This window comes from Pteropus vampyrus, unplaced genomic scaffold (genome assembly GCF_000151845.1).
Source record: "Pteropus vampyrus isolate Shadow unplaced genomic scaffold, Pvam_2.0 Scaffold131, whole genome shotgun sequence".
NCBI lineage: Eukaryota > Metazoa > Chordata > Mammalia > Chiroptera > Pteropodidae > Pteropus > Pteropus vampyrus.
In genome coordinates this window covers 2,643,502-2,663,720 of record NW_011888912.1, presented here as the reverse complement: position 1 = coordinate 2,663,720, position 20,219 = coordinate 2,643,502, and the positions used below count along the sequence as shown (strand labels likewise).

The window sequence follows — 20,219 nt, the reverse complement described above, 5'->3', positions numbered from 1 at the left end:
ACGTCTTGCTGCATCCGTGTCGTTGCTAGAATCGAGTGAGCCGGGACAGGGTCACGTTGAATGTGCGTGGAGGGTTCTAAGTATGAAAGAAGCCAGTCACTGAGAACGCTGTTTTGGTGCCCCCTCGTTCGTAGGGGCTCTTGAGTCGTGTGGAGGACTTTGAGCAGCAGAGCCAGAAGCTGCTCTCAGAGGAGATGCCCAGTGCTGCTGAGCTGCAAGCCGTGCTGGACGTCAGCTTCGAATTTGATGTCGAACTTCCGCAGCTTGCCGAGCTGCGCACCCGTCTGGAGCAGGCCCGCTGGCTGGAGGAGGTGCAGCAAGCCTGCCTGGACCCCGGCTCCCTCACGCTCGATGCCATGAGACGCCTCATCGACCTCGGCGTGGGGCTGGCCCCGCGTTCAGCGGTGGAGAAGGCCATGGCCCGGCTGCAGGAGCTGCTGACGGTGTCTGAGCACTGGGACGACAGAGCCCGGAGCCTCCTGAGAGCCAGGTGAGGGCAGTTGGCAGCCCGGCCCGGGGGGGGACGCGGACGTCACGTCATCACCGCCTCGGCCCGCAACAGGCCCTCCGAAGCTGCCGCTGTGCGTGTGCAGCACGTGGAGAGGTAGCTCAGATACTGGGAAGTCGGGCAAGAGAACGTTAATTTTTTCTTCCTTTACTGGTAACATGAATGATTCGAGTGGACGCGCCTTTTCTGGAGTTTTCTTGACAATGCCATCTTTGAGAGAAGAAAAAAATGTACAAATGAGTGGAACCGTTTCACCCCAGTTAGGGAATGCGAGACCCCAGGGAGTCTTAAGAGAGAGAGACACATGTGCCGACACACTCTCTTCCGTGACACGAGCCTGGCTGCCCATCCACGGCACTGCTTGGGGGTCGAGGGCACCTTGTCTGTGCTTGAGAGGTGGCACGGGGCGCAGGCAGCCATCTGAGGGGTACCCGCCCCTCCCTAATCTTGCTGTCCGATCCCCATTGGTCCAGTCGACCACATAAAGCACGAGGAAATAATCTGCGTTGCACACAGTCTTTATGATCCTAAAACCGGTCACTGAGCAGAGTGCCAAGAGTTTTCGTGCTGTGCTTTTGGTATGTCGGTACCCTAGAGAATTTTACTTTTCTTACTGACACCGTGTGTGCCTTGTCAGCGTGCCCAGTTTAACAGAGTAAACCGCGGATGGGAGCCCGTGGTTATGCCAGTGTGAAGTGAGGCGTGAGTAGGACAGAGGCTTCCCTGGGCCGTCTGCTTTCTCTCAGATGCTCGTAAGCCCCGCACAGCCATTGGAAACTGGTTAACTTGAGATCTAGAAGGTTATTGCCATTTCAAAAAGTTATCTGCCGTACTGAGTTTCCTGTGACGTGATTTTTCTGGTTTGGGAACCCACGAGAAAAAGCACTCGTGCAGAGTGCTGAGTCGCTCTCCCGGTTCCCTGTCCCAGGCCCCGGCACTCGCTGAGCAGCCTCGCCGCGGCGGTCAAGGAGGTGGAGGAGATCCCCGCCTATCTGCCCAACGGGGCGGCCCTGAAGGACGCGGTGCAGAAAGCCAGGGACTGGCTGAGGGACGTGGAGGCCCTGCAGGTGGGTCAGCGACGTCCCCGCGTGTGTGCGTGCCTGCGTCTGCGGGGAGCAGCGGTCGGCAGGTTGTCAAGGGCAACAGATGGGATCTCACTGCGCAGACTCAGGGTTTTGGCTGGATCGGACTACTGACCCTGCTCTGCCGCAGTTAGATGAACTTGCCCATGGTCGTTGCGACCAGTTGGTGCAGATGCGTAAGGCCTCCCAGGACACATGAACTGGGGATTAGAGAGAGAAGTGAAGCTGAGCGAGACATCACGTCTCGTCTTCGATCTGTACGGCTGCCTCTGGTCAGCTTGTCAGTGGCTGGGAGTTTGGGCACTCGAGAGTGGCAGATGCGGAACTTCAGGTACACGGTTGTGTGGCCCGCGAGGTCTGATTTTTCCTGATTTCTTAGGTTGGCGGACGTGTGCTGGTATTAGACACACTCGTAGAGCTTGTGACGCGAGGCCGATGCATCCCCGTGCATCTGAGTCCCTTACCGAGACTGGAGTCGCTGGTGGCTGAGGTTCAGGCTTGGAGAGAATGTGCTGCTAATACGTTTTTGACGGAGAATTCTCCGTACTCGCTTTTAGAGGTGAGTTTGCAGCCAGCCCGTCACAAAACCCTAATCGCCAAGCTCCGTGAACACGCAGTCCCTCACGCACCAAGGTGGTACCGTGATTGGTCTGTGTTCTGTGAGTTACTTTTTTGAGCAGAGCCAGGGAGATTCTCGTGAGCTTCTAGTGAAACAGCCTTCCCATGTCTTCTGGGTACCCCGGGGTGTAGCATGTTGTGCTTAGCAAGAACTGTCACTGTCGCAGCTCCACGGGCTGGGCTTTGCTGGGGCTTTTGGCCTTGGCCGTGCTCAGCCCCGTGCCCCAGTGAACATGGCAACTCACCCTTGGGGAATGATGCATTTGGCACGTCGTGTGCTTCTGGAAGCTGCTGCGGGTACGTGTGATGCCTGCAGCAGCCCAGACCACGTTCCTACTTGCGCAGTTGCACCTGGCGTCGGAGTCGGTCTCCTGTGCGGGTCCCTCTCCCCCTTGCGTCCTGCCCTCGCAGAGGAGAGGTTTCCGGGGCACGCAGTATGAAATTCCCGTCCTGCCCACTGCTTGGGCCTGAGGTCTGCTTCACCAGTGGCTGTGCCGTGTCCCGCTTTAGGTGCTGTGTCCTCGATGCGACATCGGCCTTTTGGGATCGAAGAGGAAGCAGAGGAAGCTGAAGGAGCCCTTGCCGAGCGGAAGGAAGAGAAGCGGTCGGCCGGAGAGCCTGAGCGACTTGGAGCGGGTCCTGGCCGAGAGCAAGGAGCCGACCGCCGCGGTGCGTGAGGGCTGCTCACCCGCTCTGGTCGGGCGGGTGGGTCTGACCCCGCCTTGGTTACAGGAGTGTCGGGAAGGCAGGCAGAAAATGATTTTCACAGTCCTCAGTTTTACGAAAAAAGACTTTCTGAAAATTGTCGGATGTAAAACTTTTTTTCAATGAAAGATGCAGCGGATTGAGGGCGGGCCTCCTAGTAGTGGTCCCGGCCAGTGCCTTCGGCCTGGTCCAGGGGTGCTGGCCGACTTAAGAGTAGCAGGCGCGTGGACCGGACCTCAGGTCTGGTCTGCATTCAGCAGTCAGCGTGGCTCCCGAGACGACGCCGTCTTCAAGATAAGGCAGTGTCCAGCCGATGTCCGGGAGCTTAGTGTCGGGACAGAGGAGGTAGCTTGTGGTTTGGATGCTTAAAATAATTTTTTGAATTGAGCTGTAACTGACGTGTAACCCGTGCGTTAGCGTCGGGGGTGTGACACTGATTCGATGTCCGTGTTCGGTGTGAAGCGATCACCACGGTGAGTCTGGTTAACGCCCCCGCCCCACGTGGTTACAGACGTGTCGCCTTCTGGGGGCCGTTGAGATCCACCCACTTCCCCAGCAGCTTTCGGATACACAGGACTTTCGTGTCAGCCGCAGCCCCGCCCCGTGCATCACACCCGGGTCTGGGGGCTTCACCGTGGGCATCTGCCTCCCCCACCCCACCCCCGCGCACACCCCCGCCCGCCTCTGGCAGCCACCAGTCCGTCCGTCCTCTGTGCCTCCGCGTTTGGGGTCCGCTCTTTCACGCTCCGCACGCAAGGGAGCTCGCACCGCCGCTTTCTCGGTCGGACGCTCTGCCCTCGGCGCGGTGCCCTCAGGGTCCATCCTGTGGCTGCACGTGGCAGGCAGGGTCTTGTCGCGGCTGAGCACTGTCCCGTCGTGGACGCGTGCCACGTTTTCTTTGTCCGTCTTCCATCGGTGGACACTTAGGTGGTTTCCACGTCTCGCTGTCGTAAGTAACGCCGCAGCGAACGTGGGGTGCGGATGTTTTTTTGAGTTAGGGTGTTTTGTTTCCTTCAGGTAAATGCCTAGAAGTGGAATTGGTGGATCGTGGGGTGGTTCTGTTTTCCATCTTTGGAGGAAGCTCCGTATCATTTTCATAGCGGCTGCACCAGTTCCCCATCCCCCCGGCAGTGCCCGAGGGTTCCCTTTCCTCTGCGTCCTTGCCACCTCTTGTCATTTCGTGTCTTTCTGATAGCCGTTCTGAGAGGTGCAAGGTGGTACCTGTTAGGTCTGTGTTTCCGACGACGAGTGATGTTTGGTACCTTTCCGTGCACCTGTGAGTCGTCTGTGTGTGTCTCCTCTTTATACTGCTCCAGTCAACAACAGGAAGGCTTTATGGAGGCCCGAGGGCCCAGGGCTTGGGAAGGAGGCCCCCCTGCGTGCCAAGGACGCGGCGGAGGAGCTTCGTCTGACCTTCTCGGGGTGCAGGTTGTTGGTGTGGCCACACATCCTTTGCAGTCGTTCTTCTGCCCGCCAAGGCTCGAGACGCGGCCGGTCCGGTAGGGTACCTCTCTTGTTCTGGGTGTTAGCTGTGACATCCTCTGTGGTGGTCCTGGGCTCGCCTCACGTGTGGCGGTCTTGACCGAGGTCTGGCTGCCTCTCCGTGTCTGCCAGCATCCCCCGGTCCAGGGCGCTGCCTTTTCACCCATCAGTTCCCTCCACTGTGCAGAAGCTCATTGGTCAGATGAAGCCACCTGGGTGCTTGAAAGTGCACAGGGCACCGCGCCCGCCAGAGTCCCACACCAGCCCTGCCGCCCGGCCTCTTCCTGTATGGCTGCCTGGCCTCTGCGGGGAGTGGCGTGGGCCTGCCGGGGTGTGCTGTGTGCTGACACGGCCTTTTTGGGGGCACATTTGTGTGGTCGGACAGGTTCTAGTTTGCGTCTGCTGCCTGAGTATCAAACTGGCGTCTTTAAGGTGCTGCTTCCGCGGTTTCTGCCTCGTTTCTGTGGCGACTCTGCATTTTGAACTTGGTGTCTGGACTGGGGCCCCCTCACTGAAAGAAGCGCACGTTCCTGTCGCCTCCACAGGGGACTCTGCACGAGCAGGCGCTGTTCTTCCGGTCGAGCCAGTGGGCAGGCCCCGTGTCACCTGTCACTAGCCCACGCGTCTGCCTGTATGTGTTCTGTTTACAGGAACAGGCGGACAAGTTTCGATACACCAGAGGTTTTTGTCACCTGATTTGCTTCTCAGTCTTTCTGTTTCTTCCCTGATCATTCATACGTTTTCTTCTCCATCCGGAAAGACAGAATGGAGGGTTCAGGAGGCCTTAACTTGCAGGGTCACGATGGACCTGATGGCGGGCAGATGTGATGACTGGAAATGACTTAACCGTGACACAGTCGCGTTGTACCTGTTTATTTTTTAGCAGTGAGGCATATACGTATTGCACTGTGTCCCCATCTCCCATAGTTAGCTTTCTTTGTCACCGCACATTGGACCCCGTCCTGTTCCCCATCCTCCCACCAGGCATTCACATTTTAAGGGCCGGGGAGCAGAGCTTGGGGGAGGAGCCACTCCTGCGGCCCGTGGGTTTGTTCCTAGGGGTCTGTGCTTCCCCGTCACTCGGTCCTTTGTCCGTGGCATGCGGGAGGAGGACTGGCGGTCCTGCCCGTGGTCGAGGCCACTGCTGCCACGTTCGAGGGGGTAGTGGCTGCCTGCCGGAGCTCGTGCTCTGAATTCGTCACCTTTAGACGCCGCTTCCACTCCAAGATGTGTGAAGTCTCCATGTGCCCGGACTTCTCATCCGTGCCGGGGTGCCCTGTGTCCAGGCCCCACTCGCAGACAGCTCATAAATGCTGCTTAAGAGTGTTGGGGTCACTGCCGCTTCCCCTGTGACATTGATTTGCTGCGCGTGTCCTCAAGCTGACCGTGCAGGACACCTGAGCTCAGCTCGGGCCTGGGGCTCGGCACTCGTCCTGAGAGAGGGGAGGGAGGGCCACGCGCCTGGGTCTCTGCCCCGGTGACCGCACGTCGGTGCCGCGCCTGTGTGCAGGGTCTGCTGAAGTGGTTTCTGTTCGTTTTCCATAAGGGGTCCGGTGTCATTATCTGCAGTTGCTGTGTGTAGCACACGTATGTGGTCTTAGCGTCAGAGACAGTAAGAGATGTGGCCTCCTGTGTGGTGGTGTCTGGGGGACTTTTCCGTCTGAAGTACCTTTTTAGAAGAACACAAAAGCTAATGTTAGTCTGAAAACAGATGGAGGAACTTGGAAGTCAGCGAATGTGGAAAACAGAGCGTGAGGGGCCTGGATGAGCTTCCCGGGCGGTGAGCAAACCGGAGGCTGGAGTCGAAGCGGAGCACGAACAAGTGCTCAGGCTCGGAGTTCGCTGTGTGCCAGGCAGGCTGCGTCCAGTCACGCATCTGTCCAGGCACCGGAGCGGTGGCCCAGAGCCACGCCACCCCCGTGGGACCCCAGCCACGGTGGGACGTGTCGCCCAGGGTCACGCGCACGCTCGGTGGGCAGAGCCAGGGTGTGGGTGCAGGGTGCCTTCTCCGGAGCCCGGGAGCAGGCGAGTCCCTGTGACGCTGTCCTCACCCTTCACTCCTTTGCAGATGGCGGCCCTCGGGGAAGCGCGCCTCCGGGAGATGGAAGCCCTGCGGGCCCTGAGGCTGGCCAATGAGGGCAAGCTGCTGGCGCCCAGCCCGGACACGGAGACGCGGGTCTGCCTGTGCCACAAGGCCCCCGCCGCCCCGATGGTGCAGTGCGAGCTCTGCAGGGACGCTTTCCACACGGGCTGCGTGGCGGCCCCCAGCGCTCCGCACGGCCCGCGGGTCTGGCTCTGTCCCCACTGTCGGCGGTCGGAGAAGCCCCCGCTGGAGAGGGTGCTGCCGCTGCTGGCCTCCCTGCAGCGCATCCGCGTGCGCCTGCCCGAGGGCGACGCGCTGCGGTACGTGATCGAGCGGACCGTGAGCTGGCAGCACAGAGCCCAGCAGCTGCTGGCGTCGGGGGGCCTCCGGCCTGCGCACGACCGCGGGGGCCCGGGCCGGCCACAGAGCCGGGGGCAGGCCTCCGCGGGACAGGCGTCGGACAGCAAGGTGAGCCTGAGCCTTCGCTGCTGGTTGCGGGATCCGCTTCGCTCTGTCCCCTCTCCTGGCGGAGCCTGTTGCTGTGCTGCTGGTCCTGCTGCCCCCCTGCGCCACCAGCGCCCACGTGGCCTGCCGTGTGGTCTCGCCTCTGCGCGGTGGCCGGGGCTGGCTCGTCTCTCGGCCGCTCGTGCCGTTCTCCATGGGCGCGTATGCACCCAGACACGTTCACCCCGGTGCGTGGGTTTTAACGTTTGCTCGTGTCTGCCTCGCGCCTCCCTCTATGTCACTCGCTCACGTGAGTCACCGAGCAGGAGAGCGAGGTGCCGGTGGCCTGTCACTGCCCTGTGAGGAATGACAGGTTTGAAGTGTCTGCGTCCTCCATGGCCACAGAGGGAAGAAAGGCAGGGGGCCCGTCCGGGGTGGACAGTCCTGTCCCCTGGGGGAGATGACCGCAGGAGGAGAACATGGCGACGGGAGAAAGTGCAGTCGGGAGGGCAGCTCCACCCGGTCCCTCCCCCCGAGGTCCCCTGGCGCCTCAGGACTTCACAGCGACTCCTGCAGCGGGCCAGTCCCAGGTTCCTCGTGCTCCCCAGGGCACAGACACCGGGGTCTGGTGGGCCCTACGGCCCGCAGGTCAGAGGACAAGAACTCGGTCTGTCGTGTTTCTGTCCTCGTTTCGAAGTTTCTTCCCAGGCTCCTGAAACACAATGCCTGGCACTTAGCAGGCGGTCCGTTAAGTCCTGCTGCGTAGGTGAGGTGTGGCCATCTGGGTGCCTGCAGTGGAGACGTTTCTTCACATAGGACGTGCTGGGCTTTGTCCCTTCCTTGCAGCGAAGGGGCACTGCTGTCATCGTCTGCTGCGTGGGGGGCCGAGGAGTGTTTCTCCTGCTCCTTGAGTGAGCACAAACGTGGGACGGTGGACATGAGTGATGCCTGGCAGCTCCTCAGCCGACTCTTCAGGGTGCTGTCTGCGTCCCTGTGTTCACCTCTGTGAGGAGAATCACGGACGGAATGAAAGGCCGTGTGATCTGTTCTCTGGCAGAGAAAATGGCTCATTTGCCAGTGGTGCTGTCTCCTCTGTGCCGGAGGAGTGGGGCTCAGACCAGAGTCGATGCGGCCAGGTCTCCCAGCTGGAGAAGTCAAGTCTCTTTCTGCTTGTGCTTGCTAACTGCAGCCACTTCCTTTGGGCTGGCGGGAGTTTTGTTTTTTGGTTTTTTTTTTTAGGTGAGGCCTCCGTTGGTTGACCTCACAGATTATAAGGACCTTGTCAGCTTACAGTCCCTTATTTATTTTATTTTTTACGTCTACAGCACCTGGTTTTCCCAGGCGGTCTCCCATCCAAGTACTAACCAGACCCGACCCTGCGTAGCTTCTGAGATCAGACGGGCTCGGGCTTCCGCAGGGTGGCCCGGCCGCGGACGACGGTGGGCGAGTTTTGATGCGAGACAAGCCCTCACTGTGCGCTGTTCTCTCTGTCAGGCGCCTCCGCCTCCTGGCACAGCATCTCCTCCCTTGCCCGACGGCCGGGACAGCAGGACCTCGTTGGCACTCTCCCCCTTCGCTGCCGGGCGGAGCTGCGTCCCCCTCCACGGTTCGTGCTTTATCCTGCTTCTCTCTCGAGGGCCGGGCGGCAGCCTGCAGCAGATTTTTGTTACGGGGGATCGGTACCGTTAGAAAGGGCTTTCTCGAATGTAGGGAACAGGTTGCCATGTGTTCGCAAGGCAGAGAGGGGCCACGTTTGCAGGTTCGTGGGCGGGAGGTCTGTGTAGCCGTGGCTCTTGGGGTTGAAGGTCAGTCCCCTGCCAGCTGAGTGGCAGAGGCCAAGCTGCAGGCTCCCTCGTTACACCGTTACTTAGACTTGTGGGGCTTCCTCGGAGTACACCCCCTTGGCACCTGTGTTCTCTCTGGTCCTTGCCTGTAAACGACCGCCCCAGGGGTTCCGCCTGAAGCTGCGCCTGGAGTCCCGAGGCCCTATTTGTGCCTTGTCACCATCCCAGCGGCCCACACCCTGGGCTGCGGGGTGGAGGTGCACTCCCCCAGCGTGCAGTGTGGGGCCAGCCCTTCCCTGGTCAGCAGAGGACCGGAAGGTCCGGCTTGGGCTCTTGCACTGCGACTTCAGGTGCACGAGGTGAACCAGGCTTCAACCGAGCGTCACTGGGAGCGAGGCTGCTGGCGGCGCCGGCGTGCGTGTCAGGCCGGCAGCTCCGTGACCCGTCTGGTCTTTGGTAGGTGTCCGCGCCGAAGTGAACGAGCTGCTGATGGAAGCACACCTGCTCCAGGTGTCCCTCCCCGAGGTCCACGAGCTCTACCGGACTCTGCTGGCCAGGCCCAGCCCCTCTCCGCGGACGGAGCAGAACTCGCCGGCCAGGCCCAGCGGCGAGAAGGCAAGTCGGGGATGCCGCGCCGGTGGGGTGGGAACTGTGAGCCTCACTGCCCTGGTCCCCATTCTCAGGCTGCCATCGGGCAGGCAGGTGCTGGACACCTCTGGGCGCACGGCCTGGCTTTCGGTCCTGTTTCCCCAGTTGCTGTGGCTAAGGTGCTTCCGACTGTCCCTGTGTGACGATGGCTAGAAGCAGGATCTTTCTTTTCTGTTAAGAGAAACAGTGTAGGGATGAAAATGCAGTTAGACCTGGGGAGGCCTTTTGGGATGACACTTTCAAAAACCAAATTAATTCTCGGAGTTGCCGTGTAACAAGTGCTGTGACTCCTGACCCTAACAAGACGGCTGCCGGGGGATCTGGGTGGAGCCGACTTGAAGGGGACACTCTAGAGCGCCCTGTTTCTCGGCATTGGGAAAACTCTGCTGCCTCTACCCGTGCATGACCTGGCCGCCTGCAGCCGTGAGGACGGGAGACTCTCAGCAGAGCCCAAGGGCAGGGTCACTGTTCCTACGATGCCGAACAGCGTGGCACCCCGTTGTCTCTGTGGCCGACTGTGGCCAGCTGATGTACCCCGCCTGTCAGGGGCGAGCGTGTGTCCATGAGGAAGGGAGCTGTGAACTCGATCTTCAGAAGTTTGCAGGTCAAAGGCCAAACGTAAATACCTGGGCTGAAACCAGGCAGTGGCCAGTCTGCCCCTCAGAGACTGGGGAAGAAGCGGCAGGCGCCTCCTGGTGCTGCTCAGCTGCCCGGGGGCGGGGCCCAGCGCTCACATTTCCCTTTGACAGCCTGGCAGGGGGCGTGGTTGTGCCAGAGGACGTGAGCGGCAGCAAGGGTGGCGTTGAGCAGTGTTTTTCCAGGTCGGTGGGGCTCGGCTGGCTCCCCACACGGCCGGGCTAGCGCTCAGCCTCGCTGGGGTCAGCCCCAGGCAGACCGGAGGCTGGCCCTGAGTCTGCCCGCCGTCCCCCCAGCAGGACTGCTGCCGCGGGAAGCGGGACGGGGTCAGCAGCCTGGAGAGGAAGCTGAAGCGACGCCTGGAGAGGGACGGCCACGCCAGCGAGCGATGGGATCGTGTGAGAAAAACGCGGGCCCCCAGGAGGAAGAAAGTCAGACGGAGCCGCCCCGAGGCCACGGACGCTGTCCTGTCGGAGAGCACGCGTGGCTGTGAGCCGACGCGTGGCTGTGAGCCGGCCCGCACCACCGGCGGCACGCACCCCCCGCCCTCGGACACGTCCTGCTCCGAGCAGGAGGACTCTGAGGCGGAGGAGGCCATCTGCCCGGCCGTGAGCTGCCTGCAGCCAGAAGGCGACGAGGTCAGTGAGATTTGGGCCGTGGAGGACGCACGTCCCCTAACTCAGGAGCCCCGTGAGCTAGGCCTCGCCTCTGCGCGCTCTGCTTCCTGCTCTGAGCTGATCTGAAGGCTGCTCGCGCCCCCCCACCCCCCCACTTCTCCCGCCTCGCGCCTGGGTCTTCTCCCCTTTCTTGAAGAAACTCTTACTCTTCCCTTTTCTCCTTTTCCTGCTGCTCCAGCGTCCACGGCCGGCGCTAAGAAGGTGGGAGGGATGCCGCTGTAGTGCCCGCTGCTTACCGCAGGGCGGCGCTGTCTCCACCCCAAAGCAGTCGCGCCTCGAAGGACGGTTTTGACGCGTTGCTTTGACTGGCGGGCCAGCTCCACGCATTTGGCTTGGCTGCTGTGCCAGAGATCCCAGTGCTGGGACAGTGGCCGTCAGTGGCAGGCGGCCTGAGTGTCTGGCGGCCGGCCTGCCCAGTTTCGAATCCCGCTTTCCTCTGAAAACCCCGTCTCCCTGCTCTTTGTAACCAGGTGGACTGGGTCCAGTGTGATGGCAGCTGCAACCAGTGGTTTCATCAGGTCTGTGTTGGTGTTTCTCCAGAGATGGCGGAGAAGGAGGACTACGTCTGTGTGCGCTGCACTGTGAGGGACGCACCGAGCCGGAAGTGACCCCCAGACCGACCCCTCACTGTCCTTCCGGACCCCAGCCGAGCTTGTCTCAGTGTCTCAGCAGAGCTGCAGGACTGGGCCAGACCAGCCTGTAAACGGTGCTATTTCTATTCCCGATGGATCGTTTTTCCAGAACTCTTTGAAAAAAAGAAAAAACAACTAAAAAAATTTTTGACACCTTTTGTATTTTTTTCCTTACGAGCTGTTTGTGGTGGTCAAGGTTTGGAATGTGACTCGCGGGGCCCCGCGGTCTGCACGACCCCAGAGCCCGCGGCTTCTCGCGTCCAGCATTAACTCCGGCCTCTGTCTGGGATTTGCCGGCTCACGAGTCCAACTCAGTTTCAGTGCCCAGAGGGCACCAGAAATTCCAGTAAATCCTCATTTGAGGAATTTCTCTCTTGTTTACTCTGTTACCATATTGGGGAACTTAAGTTTTTCACGTTTGGGGGTTTTGTTTTTCTTTACCCACTTTTCTTTTTCCTCGTAGACTAGGTTTATTTATCTAAGCAATAACTTCTATGTTGGTTTCAGTGGCTGGAATTAAAACAGAACAAACTTCCAAACAGTGTGTTGGTGCTTCAGCATCGGGCGGTGTGCAGAACACAGGCGTCTGGTCTCGCGCGTCGCCGGTGAGCTGGTGGCGTAGGGGAGGCCTGGTTGGAGTGCTCGCCGCGGCTGTGGCTGGCTTTCTCCCTGGCCCGTCTGCCCTTTCCTGTGTTTTTGGTAGCCTGTATCAAGTGTTGTGGTTCACACTGTGAATAAATCCTTGGTCCTAATAGAAAACAAAATGCTGGTTATTTAGAGCCACCAGACTGTAGCCCCAGGGGCTGCGGCGGCCGTGGCCAGTAGCCTGCAGATGCTAGGGCCCGGTTCACCCCGCCCCCGAGTCCTCACGGACTAGAACCCACCTTGAAAGCCATGCTCCCTCACAGTGCGGGCACACCAGTCCCGGCCTCACCTCCATCCTCCTGGGAAACGATGGCTCCGTTGCATCCGAGTTAACGGGGAGACGGTTCAGGGTTAAGCGGCAGAAGGGAATCTAAAGGAAGTGTGGGCTGAGGGACCGACAGCTGGGGACACCCGCTCTGCCTTCCCGACCCGGTCCCGCCGTCGCACCTGTGCCGCGGGCAGCCCGTGGCCCCCGCCTCTGTCCAGAGGGCTGTGTTTGGCAGTGGAGGGGACACGCTCGCTTCTCCCGTCGCTAATACGCGGCCCCTCCCCTTCTCTAGCCGTGAACCCGAAGGGGTGGGGGTAGGGGGACTTTAATAAAACAAAAACCAAAGCGGCGCCTGTGATGTAGCAGAGGCTTAGACGTACCGACCCTTCGCGCGCAGCTCACGCAGTTAAACCCCACGCAGACCCCGCGTCCGCACCTTGCGTGCAGCTGTGGCGGTCCTCGTGTGGTGGGCTCCGGGGCCAGCGGAGAAAGGCCCCCGCCTCCGGCGTGCTACCGGGATAGTGGTTTGGCCTTTTTAAATGTGCAAGTTCTTAGCGGCCCTGAGGTCGGGCAGGATGCCAGCTGTCCTGTCTCGTCAACACAGTAGCTGAAGAGGGGAAGGGTCCCCGGCTGGCACGCGCCGCCCGCCCCCATGGGCTTCCTCCTCCCCCTGCCGCTTGGCACGGTCCCCAACTGCAGCATCCACAGTGAGGCGCTCTGCTCCGAGCTAGCGGAAGTGTGTGTTTCAGCCGGCCACCCCCCACGTGAGAACCCCTGGTCTGTGCACGTACGATGGTCTTGAAGCCAGAGCACCGATCGACCCCCCGTTATCCCGCTGGTAAATGGCGGCTTGGGCAGTGTCTTCCAGTCCCCTGCCATACTCCTCCCTGCCTGTACACGACACTACAGGCGAATGTGGGCACCTCGACCTTCCAGGCGATGCCTTCTGTTGTGACGATATCTAAGAACTAACTATAGCCAGCCTGAGTCCTGGGGAAGGAAGAGGAAACGCCGCCTGACACTTCTCCACCTTGGTCGTCCTGCGGCTCCATGAGGAGGGGCAGAGGAAGGGCCGTGTCACAGTGGGGCCCGAGCGGGGAGGGTCGGGGTGAACCCGCACCAATGGGCGAGTGAGGGGGTGGGGCAGGTTCTCACGTAGGACACGGGGCTGGCTGTGTGTGGCCTCCAGCCTGGACAGAGCGTGCCATCGGACTGGCCGTGCAGCAGCCAGGCTGCCCTGCAACTTCTTCGCAGCGTGCCGGGAGGCCAGATTCTTCTGTCCCGGGTTAGTCTAAAGCCATAGGTGCCACCTGTGGCAGGGGTGGCTGGTAAAGTCCAGATTTCCCCACTGCGTTCTGCCGCGCAGAGCTCTGGGAACGAGCTGCAAAGTTCCTGAGATTTTGGGTTTCACGTTGTGGCAGAAGTATGAGCTGCACTCGCCATTATGCACGACGTTGGGGCGCTCGTGCAGGATGAGCCCGGCCCCGACCGGCGGGCTGAGACCAGGCGTCTCCCTCCCTGTCCTGCTCCAAAGGCCCCTCCGTAACGGGGTTCCGCCTCGCCGCTTACACTCGATGGGCACTTGGCATTCAGCTGGAGTCAGGCCAGGATTGTATCTGGTGCCCAGGGTGTTTCTGGGCTCCAGCCAGGTTCCCTGCGTGTAACAGACCAGAGTGGGTCACAGATGCCATGTCCTGCACCGAGGTGGGATGGAATGGCGAGTATTTCGAGTTGTTGCCTGTCGCCATCAGTGACCGACTGCTGGTCTGCTAGGCCTCGGCACGATGACGCAGAAAACACGGTCCGCTTCCATCGAAACTGCCGCTTGGGACGAAGAGCCGAGGGAAGCGGCGAGGATCCCGACGCCGTCACTTGGCGCCACACGGCAGCCACGTCCCCGTCAGCCCTGGGGGAGCCCCGGCCTGCTGGCCTCACAGCTCTGCCGTCTCCGGCCGTGCACGAGGCTCCGTAGGCCTGAGCGCCTCGGGCAGCTGCCAGGAGCTGCCCGGACCACGCCCTGTGCAAAGGAAAACATGTCACTGTGTTCAGAGCGCGAAGAAACACCTTGGACAGGGTCCGCTTCATGCCCACGTTTCAGCACCGCTCACGAAGGAACGCGTCTTTGTGTTTCCCGGTGTCAGCGGAATGTTTAGAGTCCGCCAACAGCGGACTGGCCATCTGGCTCCCAGTGTCACTTCTGGGTGAAGGGCCAGGGGAGGTCGAGTTGAGGGGTGTCTGCCGTTGGCAGCAGAGGACGGGACATGCGGGGTCATCCGATCTTCCCCAGGGAGCGGGGGCCACAGGCCGGTTCTTCCTCTGTTCGCTCAGTGAGAAAATGGAGAAGACACTGCCTTTCTGAGGAAGCAGAGGGACGCGCTCCGGAGTAAACGCTGGAGTCCGGGTGCTGGCGGACCGACCCGACCTGTCTGGTCGTCTGGTGCTGTCCCACTGGCGGGTCCTGGTGGGAACCCAGAAGGCCCAACTTGCATCTGACTGGGACAGGCAGGCTGACAGTTATCAATCGAAAGTCCGTTGAATGAGGAAAGAGGAACCTTTAAGCTGGCCCGGATCTGCATAGTCACTTAGCTGGCGGGGGAGGGGGCGCTGAGGGGCTGCAGGAGGCGGGGCTTCCACAGTGAGGTGCCTCCGGTGCTCCCGGCTTGCCAGCGCTCCCGGCTCTGGCTTCCTTTGAAGGATCAAGAATTTAGACCTTGCAAAGGAATTTAACTCCTAGGAGTCTCAGGAGTCTATTTACTAGTTTTCTTCACTCTTTTGTGAGAATTTCACCTATACCTCGTTGAACAGCAGGTGTTTTGAGCACCTGTCTGGTCTCAGAGTCTTCATACGCATCGATTTATGTAACAAAACAGACGGACTCCCATGGGAACACATGGCACTCAGCAGGTGTGGGCGGGAGGGAGGCGGCCCAGGTGCTCTGCGGGCCGGGACCGCGGCCGCAGTTCCCAGGACGCAGCTTAGGAGGGCATCCGCTGCGTGCGGTCCCGGCCCAGGTCCAGTCCTGGCAGGCTCCCTGCACCCCTGGGATGCGGCTGCTGTGGGGCTGCTCGAAGCCGCCAGACGGACCTGTGCTGACCCGCCAGCCAGTGACAGCGGACTTCGTCACCTTCTTAACCCTAACCCTGCGTCACTGGAGAGATGCCAGTCAGAGGACGGGTCTGGGCTTGTACCTCATACTTTGTACCTCGGAGCCTGCCTGAGCTGGTGCTGCTGTGTCCGCTGGTTCTGTGGTGGCCCCGGTGCTGGCCACCTCTGTGCCTGCCCACACCCTCTGCCCAGACAGCAAACAGAAGGGGCGGAGGTGGTCGGGGCCACTAGGTCATTTGCTTTTTCTGTGGCCCGGGTTGTGAGGCGCTCTGTTTTCTGGAGATGTATTGAAATCTAGCAGCCTCCACCTCCAGGCTGTAACCCCATGTGGGCAAAATGCCGCAGCAAGGGCCCTTTTCCCTGCGGGCACCACGGCGCGTGGCCGACAGTGGACTGGTGCAGGGCTGGCCTCACCAGGCGGCACTGCACCTCGGCGGCCCGGAAGGCTCTCTCAGGTCGCGGAGTCCCCAGCCTGCCGTCGCCTCTGCTTCTGTCCCACGCACGCTCCCCACAACCCTTCCAAGGCCCACGAGAGCCCAACCAGGGCAGAGGGGTTGGGAAGAGGCCTGGGGGCCAGTGGGGCCTGTGGGAGGCAGGGCGGCGCTCAGCTCAGCAGCGCGCCCTCCACGGAAGTTCTGGCCGCCAGAGGGCGCACTGGGCCCCCAAGTGCCATGTGGCTTCCTGCCAGGACACAGATTAAGAGTGTAGGCAGCTTCAGCGGGTTTAGGAACTACGGCACACCACCTTCCCACCTTGGGCTTTGGATGGGCCAGCTGTGGATCCAACAGGGCGCAGGACGTGTGGAGCTTAGTGACAAGGCCCTCAGTGCAGGGGTTACAGTTTGAGGAGGGCCACAGGGAAAGGCCAGCCGCAGTCAGGACAGAGCTGTGCTGCTCGCAAGCCTGAGTCGCAGACCCCAGAGCTGCCACCCTGGAGAAGGGGGTCAGGACAGCCTGCGCGAGGGCCTTCTGAGGTCATGAGGCGGGTCCTCAGGGGAGCGGACGTGGGGACTGGTCATTCTCTGGCCCAGACTGGGCAAGAGGAAGCTGGAAGTGGGGTACGGATAGAGCTTGGGTGAGGCCACACGCCGTGCTGTGAATGCGCACAGGCCGAGCGTTTCCCACTGTGCTGTGACCTCCGTCACACGGCACTAAGCGCCACACGCGTACGGACTCAGGGCTTCACATACTGTTTAATCCCGACACGAGGTGCCATTCCCTGGGGGTGGGGGTGGCTGGCTGGATTCCATACAGAACTGTGCCCACGTTAGCTTTGGAATCGAGGTAGGGGGCATGTCAGCGCTCTGCTCCATGTCCGCCAGGTCCTAAGAGCTCGGAGGGACATTCAGGGCTCCCAAAGGGACAGCTGTGCCCGAGGCTGTGGTTTCTTTGTCCAGGAAGATAGTGGCCCATTTTGCAGTCTGAACCGATGGCAACCACATGGCCTTTCTCACTTCTAATATTAGTCCCCTAACACACTGAGGCGGTGGCTGGTGGTTGGAGGACGGGAGCGGGTGGTCCAGGTCCCCCCCACCCCAACCTGCCGCCAGGCCAGCAGGACCATCTAAAAAGTAACAGGAGAGGCGGCAGAGGACCAAGAGTGGGCCTCGCTCCCTGGTTCCCAGAGGTGGGGGCGCCTGGAGGGGAGGCGGTGTTGGGCTCCCTTCCACACCCAGGGTCACTCGCCACTTCAGGCTCCTGCAGCCTTGGGTCCTAACCCTCACAGCCTTGGGCCTTCCTCTGGCTTACTGAGACGGCGTGGGTCATGGGCGCAGGCTTCGGCTCTCTGGGGGAGGCGGTGCAGACTCCCAAGCGGAGGTGACCCTGATTACGCACCCAGCATCTCGAGGGCTGCCTCTGTCCTCAGCCCTACATGGCATCTTTCAGGATCGATGTGCAGGACGTGGGCACTGTACCCAGACACGCTCGCCAGGGCGCATGGGGCCGCGTCGGGGGACAGTGGCTGGCTCGGGTTCCATCCTTCTGGACCCCCCCTCGCCAGGCCATTGGCTAAGCGGGAGGAGGCCGGCCGCCACCCCACGGTTTCTGGGTTCCCTGGGAAAGTCAGCCAGCCTGTCCGACAATCGAGGGGACCATCACTGCCGGCTGCCCAGAGCTGGGGCCACTTTCCTGCCATACGCACCCTCACAGGGCGCTTACCAAATGAACTTCAGGCCCCTGTGTGTCTTCCTGGGGCCTGAGGGAAGCAGCAGAGGCTCAGCCCGGCAGGCAGGCTGCAGAGGCCACCAATGCCACTCTCAATGACAGTGGTCCCCCCAGGACCCCAGGACGTGAGGTCGCTGAGCTCCTCTCATGCATAAACCTCTCCGTGGTTTCTGTCACCTGAAGGGAACCCAAGTGGCCGGGGCCAGAGAACCCACCACTGAGGTGTCGCCTCTGCCCCGAGCACCCAGGGGCCTGTCATGCTGTTTTCACTCCCCCGAGCACGGTGGCGGCCCGGGCCTGCTTGGCATTAGGAATCTCGTCGTGAACCTTCACAGCACCTGCAGGCAGGTAGGTGTCGGCTTCTCAGTCAGCAGGAAGACGCTGAGGCTCCAGAGAGGTTAGGAAACGGAGCCGTGGTCTCTGCCCCGTGCGCCCTGCTCACAGTCCCCTGCCGGCGACTGGTCATCTCTGTGCCTCTGCCACCAAGACAAGGCTCTGAGCTCCCTGAGGCGTGTGGGTGCTCACTGCCACCTTGCAGCCCACAGGGTGCCTGACACGCAGTACCCCAGGAGGCCTACGGGGCAGAGGACCGCATGTGGATGGGTCTGCGGTGACGAGCCTTTGTTCCAGACCAGGGCGGCGGAGGTCCCCAGGACGTCCACACGGGCTCTTGGGTCTAGAGCTGCCCCACCAGGCGTCCTCTGCTCTGGCTCTGGGGCTGCCCCGCCCCACCCCCCGCCCCAGCTGGGCACTACTTGAGGGCAGTCCTGCAGCACCGCTCAAGGCAGGGTCATTATGCAGAAAGTGTCGCCACTGACTTGCTCTCGTCCCCTAGATGACTTCGATGACTTCAAAGCCCACAGCTGCCTCCTGGGAAGAAAAGGCAGCCCCCCACCCCCGCCCCCGCTACGTGGTTTGTGCTCCTGACTCACTCGCTTTTCAAGCTCCGGAAGCGAGCGCTGCCCAGCACTCGGCATCAGCTGCTCACTCTCCGACCCACGAAGAGGGCGTGCGTGACGGGAAGTGGCTGGGGAAGTGGGGAGCTTCGACACTGGGCAGAATGGTGCAGAAGGACCCCCACCCACAGGACCCACCTGGGTGCGAGACTGGTACTGGCACCTCCCTGAGCCGCAGACGGGCTCTGGGCTGGTTAAAGCACTGTCACCCCAACCTGCTTCGGAGAAGCTAGAGGAGCGAAGTCCCCACGGTGGCCGCTGGCCCTGGGGTCCGATAAGCTTCTGCGGCTACTGTTTCATAGTGACGTAGCAATTTCTTCTACGTGCCAGATGTGGTTCTGGAACTTCTGAACACCTCCCTCTGGAGCGTAGGCGGCCGATGAGCTCCCCTTCACCCCCCATTCTGCGGTCTCTACGAGCTGTTTTGAAAATGGTCTTTACGGTTGGAGTTGGCCTTCACTGGCTGTCTGGAGAGCAGATTTTTGTTTTTGTTTTTGTTTTTAAATTGAAACCTAAGATACTCTGTGGATTGAATGATATTCAACTTGATACGTGGTTCATCTTTGCCCCACCGTATGCGTTAATGTCTTCTGTGTTAAAGCATTTCTATGCGATACGTAAAAGTTCAAAGGACTTTAGTACGAAATACACTGGGCAAAGTCCAGATGCATGTGAGCTTGGCGAGTCCGCACCGTCGGATCAGAACGAGGGAGCGCAGACCCCACGACAGAATCGGTGGGGCAGCTGCTTAGGTGGGGAGCTGAATTCCGGTCGCTTAGTTGTGGGAGCAACATGAACCTCTCCAGAAGAGCAAAAAGCGGGCCCTGCGGGGCAGTGGGGGTGGGGTAGGGAGCAGGACCTGTCCAGGGCCCCCAGGTGGACCCTCTGCGTGGCTCTCAGGACGAACAGGGCTGGGCCTCGCTGGCTCCCAGGGGAAACAGTAAACCAGCACGGCCAGGCTTGGCGGCACAGAGTCTGCGGGCGGGCAGGGAATGGCCCAAAGTGGGATCGTTTGAGCAGGTCACGCGGAAGCCGCAGGGACTTCCGTCCCCAGCGAGAGCCACTGTGGGGTTGGATGCTGCAGTCCCTGCTCTGTCCTCCCCTAGCTAGGGGACCCCCCCCCAATGCAACCAGCAGGGAGCAGAAAGGGGCAGAACAGGAAGGGTGACAGAGCCTTCCTCCTTGGAGAACTCTCACAGGCAGGCAGCCCCGCCTCGCCTTCATGCCTCAAAAGGGCACTGTCCGGAAGCCTTAGAGGAGCATGCAGTTCAGCGATGGGCCGGGCCGCCAAGCAGGCGAACACTGGGTGCGGGTGCCTTTGGCCTCTCGCCTTCCACTCCTGCAGCGGGGGAATGGGCACAGGGGAGCCGAGCCCTCTGCCCTGGTCCTCACAAGGCACGCTGAGGCGGTAGCCAGGGATACCACGGTCTTCATCGAACCGAATCCCTTAGGTCCCCAGGTACTTAGAAACTGACCTCAGGTCGACACAGGCTCCTATTCGAGTGGGGGCAGTGAGTGGCTTCGCTGGGCTCTGTTCCAGGAGGCTGCAGCGCCCCCTCTGACAGGCGTTTGGGACTCATTGTCACCACAGGGAGTCGAGCCCACCCCTTTGGTCAAGCAACAGTCCTGGGGGACACCCAGCTGAGGCGGGGTCCAGCTGCACCCCTTATAGATTCAGACTGGACTCCCCATTTCCTCCTCCGCTGCCCTTGTGAGGCCACCATATGGTGAGCAGGGCTGACCTCTGTGCCCCCGCTTTGGGCTGCGCCTCAGTCTCATTT

General features: G+C 61.0%; 1 protein-coding gene and 1 pseudogene across 5 annotated transcripts in view; one reads left to right on the top strand and one right to left on the bottom strand.

Annotated features, from left to right (window-relative positions):
• KDM5B (lysine demethylase 5B) overlaps nucleotides 1-11,838 on the top strand; it is a 50,067-nt gene extending 38,229 nt beyond the window's left edge. For 2 of the 5 annotated variants that reach the window (XM_011367286.2, XM_023534747.1), the window contains exons 19-27: nucleotides 135-490; nucleotides 1,437-1,575; nucleotides 1,970-2,149; nucleotides 2,719-2,877; nucleotides 6,464-6,946; nucleotides 8,417-8,528; nucleotides 9,167-9,321; nucleotides 10,287-10,628; nucleotides 11,138-11,275. In XM_011367286.2, coding sequence (XP_011365588.1) covers nucleotides 135-490; nucleotides 1,437-1,575; nucleotides 1,970-2,149; nucleotides 2,719-2,877; nucleotides 6,464-6,946; nucleotides 8,417-8,528; nucleotides 9,167-9,321; nucleotides 10,287-10,628; nucleotides 11,138-11,275 — 2,064 coding nt within the window. Of the gene's footprint in view, nucleotides 1-134; nucleotides 491-1,436; nucleotides 1,576-1,969; nucleotides 2,150-2,718; nucleotides 2,878-6,463; nucleotides 6,947-8,416; nucleotides 8,529-9,166; nucleotides 9,322-10,286; nucleotides 10,629-11,137 lie in introns of all 5 variants that reach the window. The other 3 variants (XM_023534745.1, XM_023534746.1, XM_023534744.1) reach the window with 3 other exon arrangements.
• LOC111744303 lies at nucleotides 8,239-8,357 on the bottom strand (annotated as a pseudogene).
• Nucleotides 11,839-20,219: the final 8,381 nt, after the last annotated feature.